General features: G+C 41.1%; 1 protein-coding gene across 1 annotated transcript; it reads left to right on the top strand.

Moving 5' to 3' along the window:
* The first annotated feature begins 1,282 nt into the window (after positions 1 to 1,282).
* On the top strand, positions 1,283 to 2,464 carry LOC132269457 (uncharacterized). The gene is made up of 2 exons (XM_059770651.1): positions 1,283 to 1,649; positions 1,721 to 2,464. The coding sequence occupies exons 1-2, from the start codon at positions 1,283 to 1,285 to the stop codon at positions 2,269 to 2,271; spliced, it is 918 nt and encodes a 305-aa protein (XP_059626634.1). The 3' UTR covers positions 2,272 to 2,464.
* The last annotated feature ends 14,562 nt before the right edge of the window (positions 2,465 to 17,026 follow it).

The following is a 17,026-nucleotide window of genomic DNA, read 5'->3' as shown; positions in this document are numbered from 1 at the left end:
AAAGCTTTGCAACACACTGAATGTAGTTTGGCTTATTAACTTGCCCACGAAAATAATAATAATAACAACAATAATAATAATAATAAAAGGAGATGTACAAGTCTCTCCGAGCCTAAAAGATATGGGTTGGTGAGGCCATTTATTGTGTGTGTGGAAGAAATAAAATGAAACCCAATGTTGGTTTTGTATTGTTGGATATTGGAGGCCAAGAAACTTACAGTTCATGGATTAAGAGACCACAAGTAACAAAGACAAAATAAGTCCGTTTGTACATGTGTTAGCTTAGGTGGATTGGCCCAACCTTAGTCCCACGAGAAAATTTTCATTGAGCCCGTTGCACTATGCAACGAACGCATTCGGACTGTTCATATAATACAATCGCGTATATGCCATATGCCAATAATGAACAGTTAAATGTGCTTTACACGATGGCAGTGGGCAAAGAAATTTTTCCGGTTCCCCACAACCACAAGGCAGTACAATTTTGGCTGGAATTCGCTAACTGAACATTTGAGATGTGCTATAAGACAGATATACTAAATTAGAAATTGCAGGTAATATATATGGTTAGCAAGATAAAATAATTTCAATAAAAGTGTGTCATCTGGTGTCATTACATTACTTACATCACTTTCTCTTATATGTGCACTGCAATGCAAAGGACCAAAAGCACATGATCTTCACTGCACCAGCAAAAGGTGACCCCTTTGGCTGTGGAGGGGAGGGATTTGGATTCTCTCAATTTTATCTTTTACATCAATTCATGAAGTAAAATGCCTCACGTTTTTTCTTTTTTCTTATTCTTTTGTCCTAAATTCCTAATGTATCTACATAATATATATATATATATATATATATACCCAAAATACCACTGCGAGTCTCATCTACAAGAGATTGGCGGGAAAATCTGTTAAAGTGTGTGTAAGAGAGAGTTGGGTTTTTAAAGTGTGTGCGCGTCTGTATGTATTTGTTACTTGTTAGTTATCACGGTTAATGTAGTGCATACAAACTACATTTCTGAATCTGCTTCTACATCAAGAAAGATTGCAAGAAAAGAAAGCTCTCTCTCTCTCTCATGGCAAACTCCCCTCTCCACCACCCCCTCTTGACGGCCCTCACCATCATCATCAACCTTTGCCTCAGCTCAACAGCACAGTCTCCTCCACCTTCTCCGGCCACCACCGTACCACCATCACCATCACCATCACCATCACCACCACCACCACTTCCCTCTCTACCCACAACCATGGCATCACCACCACTTCCCCCTCTTCCCACAACCATGGCACCACCATCACAACCAGCTCCCTCTCCACCCATCACCACCATACAACCACCACCACCAATTCCCTCTATACCCACCACCATCATACAACCACCACCACCAACACCAATTCCCTCTCTACCCACCACCATCACACCACCACTTCCCCCTCTACCCACCACCAGCACACTACCACTTCCCCCTCTACCCACCATAGCATCACCACCATGTCCTCGGCCTACAATCTCATCAACATCACCAGTCCCTTTGCCCACAACCGCACCAAGCACCAACCTCTCCACCCAACACCACATCACCACCACCACCGCCACCACCTCCCCCACCCACCACCACATCACCACCACCGCCTCCGCCACCACCGGAGGTATCAGACCCGCAAGATGATCAATTCAACAACATAATCGACGCCCTAATGAGACTTCGGCGCTTGGGCAGGCATCCTCTCCGCCGCCGATCTATCAGGCTTCCCACTCGCGGCCACCCTCTTCATCCCCAGCAACGACGCAATCTCCCACTTCCCCACCGCCACCCTAAACTTCGACCCATTCATCATCCTCTACCACATTGCCCCCCAACGCCTCTCTTTCTCTGACCTCCGACGATTCAAGACCCATACTCGCCCCCCAACTCTATTGCCCTCCAAGACCATTCTCATCACCAACAATTCTCCCTTCAACTTCACCATCAACGACTCTCCCATCAGCCACCCCGACCTCTACGCCACCACCGTCTCCGTCCACGGCATCAAAACCATCCTCGATTACTCTGCCTACAGCGGCGACGGCCTTTTTGTACCGGAAGAGGACCCAAGTATGCCGATGCCCACGCCACCCCAAGCAACGGCGCCGCCATTTTTTCAGGCAGGAGAAATTATGGGTCGCCGGAGATCGGATGCCGCATGCCTGTGCACTGAGTTTCCGATTGTTTTATCGGTTGTTTGTGCGGCCTTGGCCTTCAAGATCCACAGAAACCCTCTGACTCGTTGATGGGCCTGTTAATCGATTGTTAACAGATGAGTCTCACATCAATCTGTACATGGGTTTTAGCTTGATGGGTCAGTGTTAATCATCTCTGTTAATTCTTGTTTGCTCACAGACTCTACCCTCTCTGTTTTTTCATGTTAATTCTTGAGAATGAAAATTTTGGATTCTTGTTACTTACAATAGATTCAAAAGGCAATGAAAGGGATTGTTTGGTTCATATCATTTGATATTGATTTGCTTATAGTTAAGTATTGTCAAGAGCCAATTGATGTAGCTTTTTAGGGTTTAAGGTTTCCTTTTGATCACAACTGAGCAATGTTGAGCTATAGAATTACAGTATTGGGTTGTTAAGTTTAGCAGGGTAAAAATTATATTAAGCTCAAGCTGAGGTCAAATTTGCTTCATGCTTAATTAACACATTCAAGTTTAGGTTGCTTAGATTTAATTTGTTAATCTCATGGGCTTTATCTAATCTTTTAAGATAGGCAACTGACACTAGCCCTTGAACTGCAACAGAATCAAGTCAATTTGAATATTTGGCTTCCTGTGCACAGTTGGCCCAAATTGATGACTTTTTAAAACTCAATTTAAGCCTTGTGACCGAATTTGACTGGGTGAGCAAACACATTGTTCTCAGGACTCCAACATTCAACCTTTTTATTGGGAGAGGAGAGATGTATCATCTCGATTAATATCCATTGTTAACACGGTGGCTACTATTTTAAGCTTTAATTCGAGTTGAATTGAAATTTGATACAAGTACACTTTCAGCAAGTCTCTGTTTACAAACCCAACAAGTTGAGACAGTTGGTACTTGGTAAGGGCTGTTCAAACTCAACTTGTTTAGTGAAAGAGACTGGAAACACTATTTGAGCTGAACTTGATTGATATCAAACAAGAAAGAAAATGTTATGCTATTGAACTAAGGATCAAACTTTGAGTTGACAAGCACAAGGCATTTACTCAGTTGCAATTCTATTAATTTTAGCTTGTGGTTTGATGTTTCATTTCCATCAGTGAAAAAAGAGGTCATGTTACAATGTGAACCATACAAAATTTAAGCTTACTTTTTTTTTTTTCTCAAACATTTATAATTGGATAATGATTCTCAAGCTTAAAACTCTAACCGAGAAATTTCTATCACTTGGATGAAGTGGATAGTATAATGACCCGAACCCAAGGGTCCGAATCGCTAACTGGGTCCTTACCCGAACCCGAGGTCATCTAAGGACAATACCGTCCTTTCCTACGTCAATACTTCTCACACAAGTCAGTCTAGGGTCTAAAATACTCCAAAGGCACAACAACTTTACAAAGATGGTCAAATGTACAAGTCAAAAAGAAAGAATCAGCCGGCTGAAAGCCCTTGGTCTGCCGGCTGACAGGGCGGGTTCGGTCGGCTGACCTACATGGTCGGCTGGCTGAAACGGTTATCAAAACTAGGTGCTCTTGGGGCTTTCCAAAAATAGCTTGTCGGTCGGCTGGTGAAGGAGGTTCGGTTGGCCGAACCTGGGGTTTCGGTCGGCTAATGGTGAGGTTCAGCCTGCCAAAACAAGGCTTCACACCCCTAAACTCTCTGGAATGGTTTACAACTGTGCTCGTTATGAACCAAACCTATGCTGGACCTGTTATGCAATCAAATTCCGAATTCACGGCAATAGAGCGTGATATAATATAGTTGAAAGGTATCTATAATTGGTCGGAATATAACTTCTTTACCCATTCATCATGAAATAATTACATAGTCTCATTTTACTTCAAAATACCATCAAGTGTTATGGCTACAATACATGACTACGGTTCACAAAAATGAATAAACTTTTCTATGGATTGAGACCTTACAAAAGAATGGAACCAAATATACAAAAGATGACAAAAAATGGATATAAGGGGTGAGCAAAGTTTGCTCAATAGGTGGTGCCTAAGGCACACCTCTTGTGACCCGTGAATCCAAATAATGAATAGAACAAAAGGACTGGCTACAGTCCCTGACCCTTGGTACCTCTGCGGCGTCATTTGAGACCCAGATTACTCAACCACGCTAAGGTGATTTCCCGAGTTCCCTCTAGGTTATATTAACGCCACGGCCCTTTGGTGACTCCGCAGCGACCGGGTTTTCCACAAAACCACTTTAATCAAAACTTTTTCTCAAAAAAAAAATTCATTTTTATTTCATTCACTTCAAATCATTTTGCCCTTTTTCATGCCCAATGCTATGAATACATGTCACATACTTTGCCATTACTATGAAAATGAAAGAATTTCTACTACACAATTTAACATGCTTCCACATACCAATTTCTAGTAAGATAATAAACATCATGGATATGGAAATTAACACTTAGGCATGTTTTTCATACAATTCAATTAATGCACATAATCATAGATTTCATATACAACAATTATATCATTTTCAAAGCAATCAACTCAAATTAAGCATGCTTGACATCAAATTTTGAAGGAAAATTCATAAAGGAACAAGAAATTGGGACTTAGAAACCCTAACCTCACTTAGATGCAAAAACCCCCAATTTATCCAATCCAAGCCCTAGAATTAGAAATTCCTAGGGTGCACCAAAACCACTTTTGCTCCGATCAAATCGTAGATCTCAACGCGATCTTTAATTTTTCGTAAACGGCATCTAAAAACTCCAAAAGACAAGAGAGAAATCAAAGATTGAAATCCCACGTGAAAAAAAAAAAAAAAGAAGAAGAAAAGAAAAGGGAGAGAAAGTGAGTTATGAGAGAGAGAGAAAATTTGTGAGGCCAATGATGGCCTCCTTGCCACTTATAAGTAAAGTGGTGGGTCCTACCACTTCTTAATTAAAAAAATTTCTTTTCCCCTTTTTATTTTAACCACAAATATATATACATACACACTTAATAATCCACAACCACATAAAATATAATAAATAAGATGTATGAGGTGCAAATGGACCCAACTGAAATTCCCGTATGCAACAATTCCGGTAGCAAGTCCCACACGGAACCGTCCGGCTCGAAAAGAAATATACAAAAATGACCACCTTTGCATCTCAAAGAGTCCTAAACTCAATGAAATGCTCCAACCAACTTACGAACATACCCGGCACACCCCACGGTGTCGGTGAGAAAGGACAAAAATGCCCTTGCACGAATGAAAAATTCCAAAAAAAAAGAAAAATGACGAATTTCAGAAAAATTACAATCTACCCTCCTTAAAAGATTTCGTCCTCGAAATCTACCCTCCTTAAAGAAGGAGGCCCACAGCCGCACACCTTCCCGAGAAACCTCACAAAACCCCAAAACCATGAACTCACCAACATTATTGCCCTTGACACCAAACGTAACTAGGCAATTCAGAAACCACTGTCACCAAAACTCAATGTTCACCACCCTATGAGGGTACTCATTTCCCACAACTTCCCAACACAAAACCAACTAGTACATTCTATATTATACTCAACTCAAAATGGACGCCGGTCCACTCAACACTGCCACGAAAAGCTCCAAAGCCCGGAAGAAGAATAGTTGCCTGACCACTGAACATGACAACATCTATGTCCAACTCATCCTTTAAAGGACACACAAGACTCCAACCGAGGAATCCCGTCCATCTCACAATCAAGCTCAACTCAGATTTATGCATCTCTATTAGACCAACACTCTTCACCTAACACACAGCTACACCACCACATATCGATACAAGCGACTACCGACCGCACCATTCGGCAATCATTACACATAGTAACCACAAGATGTCTAAAAATAAAACTCCCAATAACTACATAATCATAAGTCACCAAAACAATAAAACAACTTATCAATGATCGTACCGTATACCCTTTATCAAACACTTAGTACCATCTAACACCCCTCGTCATCTGAATCTACACTGCCACAACAACACAACGCTTAAAACCGTGTTCTCACTGTCACTAACAATTCAAAATGATTATTGACCCTTGACCCAACACCATGCTAAAGAGGGACTGATTCAAGAGAAATGGTTGGCCAGGTCATTCTCATCCTCAATCCGATCTCAGCACAGACGTTGTTCCAGTCCTTAGGTCCAAACCTTAAACATAGTCTCACACGATCCACAAAACAACCAAGAGATCCACTCACAATCCATCCATCGTTCCACATAACCTTAACAACTATACAATCACACACCAGCTCTAAGAATCTCAATAACTCCTTAATCATGCAACTCGGAACAAGCTAAAAACAACACAGCACCAAACGTCACAACCATCAACCAGCACTAAAGATCTCTAATTTCCTCATAACATCCACACCAGGTAAACAACATCATAACATTACTCGATTCAATTCTTACGTCGTCAAAGCACACAATAAAACCATCTCATGTCTAAAACCTTAAGACACTACTTGAATTAAACACCTACAAAAACATTTGAGTACACGACTCACTTCACATCATCTAATCATCCTCAAACCGCCATTCAATACACATCCTTTAGCCATCACTGCTAGTACCAAACACCGGAAACACAATTTCTATTCGGCAACATGTGCCTCGCATTCTACCGATCAAGACCACTCCCAAACAAACGCTACTAAATACCGACGACTTTATCTCCCTCCGTGGAAGTGAGTCGACCAAACTAACCAAACCCTACTGATGAACTCTAACAACATAACAAACCACATACAGGTCCGTCCACCCACGGACGCGCACAACTCCAAAATGAAGAACAAGACTCACGTTAAACGATGTCATTGCTAGGACTAGAACAAACGAAAAGGGTAAGGAACCCTGCTCTCACAAGAGACTGACGACTCGCACCTGAATGCACTCGACAACCTGTCATACGCTACTAATCGTTCGTCCAACCATGGACACCTAATCTCACCTGAGATGAAATGAACTCCTTGTACACAAGGAGGAGAACAAACTGAAAACACATACAGAACTACGAACACAAACCTAGGCGAACTCGCCACCAACGAACCGTCAAATACTACTAACACGGAACCTCGCATACGCTACACCGCGATACTCATGCTAACCAAAACCAACCAGACAAGAGTACCAACACTCATGACATACAAACACTAGAAATAATCACAGCCCTTCCGACACCGCGTCCTGTTCCATCATAAAATCGTCACTCCCAAATGGCAATCCCTAAGCTGTAAAATGTCACTTTACCACCCATTCCACTTTCACCTTTCAAGGCGACACTACCTTGAACACCGTGCACACAAAACCAGTGACCTTAGTCACAACAACCCATTACTCGCCACAAGAAAAAGGTGTCTATATGGCAACATCGTCCTCACTGACTCTAATGACCACACCGTCCACAATCGCCTCAACTGGCACACAATCCATCACCTACATGACAACATATAACAAATAACTACAATCACTAATTCATCCTCGGATCATACCTGAAATCATTAAGCTCATAAATACTAAACATCACACCTAAACATCTTTACTACCACTCATTTAAAACAACAGTTCAAACCTATCATCCCACCAGACCATCAAGCCACTACCAACCAATTCTTCCTCCAACATCCTTAATATAACACCATCATAACAAGAAAATATGCATTACTCTCAATACTCCCCACAACGACCACTACCTAACACTAGAAAAGAACCTCCACATAGTAATGCCATATCGACAAGTCCCCAAAGGAAAATGAGTACAAAAACAAGAATGCTTAACACCCAACTGTCTCCTTAAAATCATCAACGACGTAATCAATCACTAACGCCTAACCGACTACTTAAACCATTCTTCCTAAGGCGATCTACATGCCTAACAAGAAAACTTCATGCCCTAAGTTCAACATCATTATTTCTCCTCATTTATGTTCCTCAAAACATCCTTGGCCCCGACAAAAGTCAAATGGGGTTACCAACTAAACCTACAAGATCAACCTCGTCCCAATCATTCTTATCATCAGTCTACCTTTTCGGATCCTCAACACCAAGCACTATTTCCTGATACCTTTGACATGACTTGAAATACAACTCCAGCCCATAACCTTCAACGTCCAAAACATAGTCCATTTGGTAACACAGAATTTACCATCAATCACTTCATCCGCAACTAACCAAGCACTTTAATAACCCTATAAACCCGCCTTGTCGTGCAATCCTACACTACACAGGTAAAACTGACTATTATACCCCACCTCGAGACTCTCTCAACAACTGTAACAACCTATAACCCCGCTCATTCACCTAGCCATGCAATCAACTCACTGAGAGTTAATTACCCGCAACACGCTCCTGTAACTATCCGAAATGGGGATCACCCATCAACTAACCAGTCTCTAAAACATACTCTTATAACCCATGAACTGAATCATATCAAACAGTCAATCACCCAACACTGGCATGACTCCAGTCAATGCCTACGTCACACCAGACTACTGAGTCCAACAAGTCCCCTCAACCACCATAACCAACACGGTTCCTTAGATCATACTAGAATACTCAAGATACACGTCTACAACCCATAGACTACACTCATGACTCAAGCAACCTCTATCACACTCACCACGATAGGTTTGAAAAGAACTTCCACACCTAACCGTGACCTAAGTCTCAAACACTGACCTCTTAAGGTCAAGCCGAAACCCTCACTCGTACACTTGACCACCACGGTCACCAGAACCTATACACCAATACATGAAACTCACGCAAAACAAGGGCACCTTGCCATGAAATATGAACCCATTCTAAAGTCGTGCTCTAAGCACTGCACAAAATGCAACTAAGAAGATCAGGATGACTACACGCCAAATAGCTCAATCCACGAGCTAGAAGCCCACGCCATTAGTTCGACAAGAACCAACACCCAACAACCCTTGAGCAACTGAGCTTATCGCCTACTCAAGTCAAAACTTACACAACTCTCAATGTCGCGACAAGTACCCCAACATACTAGTAACTATCCCAATGCTTAACCGTATAACTACATAAGAATATAGATATATACGTATACAAAATAAATGAAGCCCACAATACTTCACAAAACATGTTTACATATACCATACTCATTACTTATCATATCAGCATTTAAATCAGAACTGCACACACCGTACCTACCACTTCTCGTCACCATACTCCTCATACACAATTAACATGCTTTTCTTTTCTTTCACATTTCATTTACACAGTTAGATCATCTAACTATTCCTCGTACATGGCCATGTAACATAAGCTTTAGCATATAAACATATAAATGTGCAAACACATAGCAAGGAAGCATGTATTTCAAAACCTTAAGCACATAAACATGTAAACAAGTAGGCAGTTAAACATGCTTTTCAAGTAGCAAAACACTTATCAAATAACCACATAAACAATGCAATTGACTTCCCATGCAACCCTATGTAGGCCTCTAACCATCATCCTAATGGTTTTCGAACCATCGCTTTGATACCAATTCTGTAACGACCCGAACCCGGGGGTCCGAATCGCTAACCGGGTCCTTACCCGAACTTGAGGTCATCTAAGGACAACATCATCCTTTCCTACGTCAATACTTGTCACACGAGTCAGTCCAGGGTCCAAAATACTTCAAAGGCACAACTTTACAAAGATGGTCAAATATACAAGTCAAAGGGAAAGAATCAGCCGACTGAAAGCCATTGGTCGGTCGGCTGACAGGGCAAGTTCGGTCGGCTGACCTACATGGTCGGCCGGCTGAAACGGTTACAAAAAATGGGTGCCTCGGGACTTTCCAAAAATAGCATGTCGGTCGACTGGTGAAGGAGGTTCGGTTGGCTGAACCTGGGGTTTCGGTCGGCTGATGGTGATGTTCAGCAGGCCAAAACAAGGCTTCACACCCCTGAACTCTATGGAATGGTCTACAATTGTGCTCGTTATGAACCAAATCTATGCTGGACCTGTTATGCAATCAAATTCCAAATTCACGGCAATAGAGCATGATATAATAGAGTTGAAAGGTATCTATAATTGGTCGGAATATAACTTTTTTACCCATTCATCATGAAATAATTACATAGTCTCATTTTACTTCAAAATACCATCAAGTGTTATAGTTACAATACATGACTACAGTTCACAAAAATGAATACACTTTTCTATGGATTGAGACCTTATAAAAGAATGGAACCAAATATACAAAAGATGACAAAAAATGGATTTCTAGTCCTCCTTAACCTTGTGAAGGGTCTGCGTCTACTACTTCCTTTCCGAGCCCTGGAAAAATGTTAAATATAAGGAGTGAGCAAAGTTTGCTCAGTAGGTGGTGCCTAAGACACACCTCTTGTGACCCCGTGAATCCAAATAATGAATAGAACAAAAGGGAACAGGATCATACTATGCCGGGAAAACTACAACATCAATTTCAAATTCAAAATAAACAATGTCGTACCATTAAATGCGATGCCATGTATGTCGCTCCCCATTTTCAAAATCACTTTCATTCTCCACTTTTCAAACCGTTAATATAACATGTCCCTCGGTGACTCCTCGGCGACACGAGAAAAGGATTGGCTACTGTCCTTGACCCTTGGTACCTCCGCGGCGTCATTTGAAGTCCAGATTGCTCAACCATGTTAGGATGATTTCCCTAGTTCCCTATAGGTTATATTAACGCCACGGCCCTTTGGTGACTCTGCAGCAACTGAGTTTTCCACAAAACCACTTTAATCAAAACTTTTTCCCAAAAAAAAAAAACCATTTTTATTTCATTCACTTCAAATCACTTTACCCTTTTTCATGCCTAATGCTATGAATACATGTCACATACTTTGCCATTACTATGAAAATGAAAGAATTTCTACTACACAATTTAACATGCTTCCACATACCAATTTCTAGCAAGATAATAAACACCATGGATATGGAAATTAACAATTAGGTATGCTTTTCATACAATTCAATTAATACACATAATCATAGATTTCATATACAACAATTACATCATTTTCAAAGCAATCAACTCAAATTAAGAATGCTTGACATCAAATTTTGAAGGAAAATTCACAAAGGAACAAGAAATTGGGAATTAGAAACCCCAACCTCACTTAGATGCAAAAATTCCCAATTTGTCCAATCCAAGCCCTTAATTAGAAATTCCTATGGTACACCAAAATCACTTTTGCTCCGATTAAATCGTAGATCTCAATGTGCTCTTTAAATTGTCGCAAATGGTATCTAAAAACTCCAAAAGACGAGAGAAATCAAAGATTGAAATCTCACTTGAAAAAAAAAAATAAAAAGAACGAAGAAGAAGAAGAAAATGATGATGAGAGAAGGGAGAGAGAGTGAGTTAGGGGAGAGAGAAAATTTGTGAGGCCAATGGTGGCCTCCTTGCCACTTGTAAGTAAAGTGGTGTTAATTAAAATTTTTTCTTTTCCCCTTTTTATTTTAACCACAAATATATATATATATACACACACGCGCGCGCGCTTAATAATCCACAATCACATAAAATATAATAAATAAGATGTATGAGGTGCAAATGGACCCAACTGAAATTCTCATACGCAACAATTCCGGTAGCGAATCTCACACGGGACCGTCCGGCCCAAAAACAAAAAAAAATATATACAAAAATGACCACCCTTGCATTTCAAAGAGTCCCGAACTCAATGAAATGCCCCAAACCAACTTATAAACATACCTGGTACACTCCACGATGTCCGGCAAGAAATGACGAAAATGCCCTTGCACGATCGAAAAATTCCAGAAAAAAGAAAAATGACGAATTTCAGAAATATTACAGATAAGGTCAAAGTTTTATCAGAGGGATATAAATCCCTCGGCTAGGCTTCTTACTTGAGTTTTAGGTCTCAGTTGCATTGTCCTTGTAATTTTGCTCGACATTATCCGAGTGAAGTAGCATTTTTGAGTTTTGAAACACTAGTTAAAGGACTGAAGGGCCTAGAATGAGAAAGTGCAAAGTAGAGAGCCTCAGCATTCACAACTCCTGAATGATATATTGCATCCTTGAAGATAGAAGAACACTTAAAACAAGCATTCATCATATAGACACTAAAATTTTAGTGAACTTTAATTTGGACAAATGGACCCATTAAATATGGGCCCAATGTTTAATTAAGTTATTTAATTGGCCCAAGTATGGTCCACTTAAATTATTTAATTAAGCCCAGTCTAGAGTCTAGATGGTTAAATAAAAAGAATAATTATTCCTAATAAAATATATTTGGAATAATTATTTTTAAGGATAATTATCATAATATATCCGGCCCGGCCCAATTATAGTTTTTTTCCTTATCAGGAGATGACACGTGTCATCATCCTATTAATCCAAGAAGCCTATAAATAGAGGCTTGAAGGAAGAAAAAGGGGGAGGATTCAGAATTCAGAAGTCTACAAATTCAGACACAAATTCAGAATTCAGAAGTTCAGAGACTCAGAAATCCAAAGACTCAGAATTCAGACACAAATTCAGAATCGAAACCCAAAAGCGAAGAACATCAAGCACATCCAACAACGTGCCGTTCTTCATCAAATTTCACATTGATTCAAGAACAAGCTCGTGCAGCCCTTGGATCCAACCAACCAAAAACAAGGAGATCGAATCAGAGGACCATTCTTTTTTTGTAAAAGATATTACAAAGGACTATACTCCACATTCATAAATTAATAAAATTCTATTTGCTCCATATTTTGTTTCTATTGCAGACTTACAAAATTTGTGTGTACAAATTTGTGGCACGCCTAGTGGGACCACCTTTGCCTCTCATCTCTTTCTCCTACCATCAAGTTTCTTCTCTATCAGATTCTATGGCTCCCCCTAAGATTCAGACAGACAAGAAAGCCCAAAAGAACATCGCTATTGCAAAGGTCGACGCTAAAGCCACCATGAAAAGTGGCACGAAGACCAAATTAAGCGATGGAAGTACCTTGACGGGCCCTGTGACACGTAGCAAGTCCTAGGCGATGGCGTCATTCAAACTTCAGCAAGATGTGGTGACAACTAATCCTGCAACACCGGCGAACGTGAAAACTCAACATGTCAAAAACCTTGACATTATTCCAGAGGAGGCTCCACCACCAAATTCACTTCGTTCTATCTATGATGTTCACTCTAGTGTCGGTTCACCCCCAGAGTCACCACGTCAGACTTCGGAGCAATCAATCACTTCAAGGAACGTGGATTCTCAAGGCCTATCATACTCAGATGTGGTTGCTGCAATGATGACTGGAGCTGCTACGGTGGAGGAACAACTAGCAACTATGGCTCATTCCATTGAGAACCTCACAAAGACTATTGAAGAAAAGGACTTGCAAATCGCTACACTAATGAATAAATTGGAAGTTCAGACTTTCGGTGAAACACCAATGCCATCCGGGAATCGTGCAACTTTCACACCACCACCGTCTGGGAAACCTACATCTTCCACAGCAATACTAACGGAGAATCCTAATTCTACAGCACAAGGTACTCACAGAGAGAATCCCAAACAGACGCCGGTGACAGAACAAGCGACCAGTCAAAACCAGACGCCGGGGATAGAACAGGCGACTGGTCAAACCAATCATACCTCGTCTTTAGTCTCTTCATTATCTGTCGAATAATTGCAAGATATGATAACGAATACAATCCGAGCTCAATATGGTGGTGTCTCACAGAGCACTCTCATGTACTCAAAGCCCTATACAAGGAGAATCGACAGTATGAGAATGCATGTAGGATACCAACCTCCGAAGATTCAGCAATTTGACGGAAAAGGTAACCCCAAGCAACATATTGCCCATTTTGTCGAGACTTGTAACAATGCTGGAACAGAGGGGGACTTACTAGTCAAACAGTTTATCCGGTCCCTTAAAGGAAACGCGTTCGAGTGGTACACTGACCTAAAGTCAGAATCAATTGATAGTTGGGACCAGATGGAACGAGAATTCTTGAACAGGTTCTATAGCACTCGTCGTACTGTTAGTATGATAGAGTTGACTAACACGAAGCAATGGAAAGATGAGCCTGTAATCGACTACATTAATCGGTGGAGAGCCCTCAGTCTTGACTGCAAGGACCGTTTGTCAGAAGTATTTGCTGTAGAGATGTGTATGCAGGGAATGCATTGGGGCCTGCTCTACATTCTGCAAGGCATAAAACCTCGCACATTTGAGGAATTGGCTACGCGTGCCCATGACATGGAGATCAGTATGAAATCCCATGACGGCAAAAGTCCCATGACTATAGAACCACGCAAAGATAAGAAGGACTGAAAGAAGGGCGACAAGTCATCAAAAAATGCGGCTAAAGATTCAATGGCTATCTCAACCACCCCAATTAAGATATCTGTTAAAGATGACAAGAAGGATGATAAAAAGCCTCGCCAGTTTCAAGAGAGGGAGAGACAGCGTCCTACGCTAAAGGAGTTAGAGAAGAAAGAATACCCCTTCCCCGATTCCGATGTTCCTGGCATCTTGGAATGTTTAGTTGAAAGTAAAGTTATAGAACTCCCTGAATGCAAACGTCCTCCAGAGATGGGACGTATCAACGATCCAAAATACTGCAAATATCATCGCATTATCAGTCATCCAATTGAGAAGTGTTTTATCTTCAAGGAGGTGGTGATGAATCTGGCAAAACAAGGAAAAATCTTGTTGGATACAGACGAAGTTGTAACTTCAAATCATACAACTGCTACTTTGACAACCTCTGTCGTGGGGAGTGCTTGTTCTCAACCTTTAACTTCGGAGGTATCTTGCACAACTATCCAGTTTGGTTCATTGGAACCAATCCCAATCTATATTGGCCAAGGGAGTGTACGGGACATTTCAACATTTGGAAGGGTTTTTCCTCAGGATGATGAAGAAGGATGGACTCTGGTGACAAGAAAGAGACCACGGAAGCAACAAGCTGATATTTTTCAGACTAATTATTCTGACAGAGGGCAAAGGAAGAAGAAACCCCAATATCACCATAAACAGTCTGGCCATAACAGAAAATGGGTTAAGAAGACACAGTCAACTAAACACACCTTTATAAGCAAAAAGAGTCAGAAGCCTATTACTTTGCAAGAGTTCTTTCCAAAAGGATACCTAAATGACGAAGTTGAAACAACTTACATGGTGCCAACTAAGAAAACAAGCCTTAATGATGAGAAGAACGAGGATCAAGATGAAGTCCAGACTGTAGAGAACCATAATACAGCCATCATTGAAAAATCTGATGATGATGAAGTGGTCAGAGGTACGTTTGAGTCATGTTGTGCACCAATTGTTTTCACGGACGAGGATCTTCAGTTGGGTTCGAAGCCGCACAATTGTCCTCTCTTCGTCTCCGGTTACATAAAAGAACGAAGAGTTACTCGTATTCTTGTTGATGGTGGCTCGGCGGTGAATCTAATGCCAAAATTTACGATGCAAAATCTTGGCATCACAATTGACGAGTTATCGCGTAGCCGTCTTATTATTCAAGGTTTTAACCAAGGAGGACAGAAAGCTATCGGCATGATTCGGGCAAAGCTAACTATTGGCGAGCTCCAAGCAGAAACCTTATTCCATGTGATTGATGCAAAGACGTCCTACAATTTGTTGTTGGGAAGGCCTTGGATACATAGTAATGGCGTCATTCCATCGACTCTTCATCAGTGCTTCAAATTCTACAAAAATGGCGTACAAACGGTTGTGGCTGATCGTAAGCCATTTACAGAGGCAGAATCTCATTTTGCCGATGCCAAGTTCTATATCGATCATGATACACCTTCGGAAGTGCCCATCCCAAGCCTTCCGTCTACACAAGAGATTCAATCTACAAAAGCAAAAGAAACATTAAGTGATCCACTAGACGTTTCGGTGACAGACATTGTAAAGGTAGCTAAAACGCGAGGGGTATCGATAAAAGCACATCGGACGAAACCTATTTTAAAGTATGTTCCAAAATCTCAGCGACAAGAAGGGCAGGCACCTGTTATCGAGATAATTGAAACTAAGGAATTTAAATTAAAGATGTCACAAACCAAGGAAAAAGAAGATATGCAAAAGCTTAAAGGAGAGTTAACTCTTCCTCTCCCTAAGATTCAGAAGTCTTCGCCTTCTAAGTCTCCGTTAAAAGGGTTCGTGCGGCCTTCTCAATCTATGGTTGATCATTTACCACTTCCAAAACAAAGGACCGACGAAGGATTCGATCCTAAAGCATACCAACTCTTGGCTAAGTCGGGGTATGATTTTACAAATCCTGCAAGCCTTGGAAAACTGAATGCTGAGGTCAACGGTGAGAAGGTGCACGGCCTCAATGAGACACAGAAGAGGTTGAAAGATCAAGGGCATAAAATCATTTCACCTAAGTCTGGTATCGGTTTCGTAGCTTCTGAGCCACTTCGAATTCAAATCACAAAGAGGGATAAGAAGTCAAGCACCTCATACATTGGGTTTGAAGAAGTTGAGGATGAACAAGATCAGCAGACTGGGCATCAAAAATCAGTCTTTGACCGTATAAGAGCTCCATGCGATCGAACATCTGTATTCAATAGGTTGTCAAGCCAAGAATCAAATGTTTTAAGTTCTCATATCAGCAATTTGCCTCGTACCTCTGTTTTTAACAGAATGAGCTTTCATGACCAAGGAAGAAAATCTGCACAACCTCAATCTCGAAAGTCGGTATTTTCTCGAATTGGTACTATCCATGATGCACCACTAAAAAATAGCAAGATTGTGAAGTCAAAAGAAGCTAACATCGACATGGTGAATAATAGTGAGGTTCAGAGCCTAGTGCCTTCGCGAATGAAACGTAAGACAGAGATAGATGTCACCAATGATGTTACATTGAAAGCTCGAAGG

Source organism: Cornus florida, unplaced genomic scaffold (genome assembly GCF_030987335.1).
Source record: "Cornus florida cultivar Cherokee Brave unplaced genomic scaffold, ASM3098733v1 CherokeeBrave_3.0.0_Hap2_Chr01, whole genome shotgun sequence".
Taxonomy (NCBI): Eukaryota; Viridiplantae; Streptophyta; class Magnoliopsida; order Cornales; family Cornaceae; genus Cornus; species Cornus florida.
The sequence above is the reverse complement of the archived record's forward strand: the minus strand, read 5'-3'. Positions and strand labels throughout refer to the sequence as shown.

What these genes read in the sequence shown, in the direction of transcription:
- LOC132269457 (XM_059770651.1), top strand. Translation starts at nt 1,283, where the DNA reads ATGGCACCACCATCACAACCAGCTCCCTCTCCACCCATCACCACCATA. An exon ending in CGCCTCCGCCACCACCGGAG is followed by an intron (nt 1,650 to 1,720) that starts GTATCAGACCCG and finishes GCGCTTGGGCAG; the next exon opens with GCATCCTCTCCGCCGCCGAT.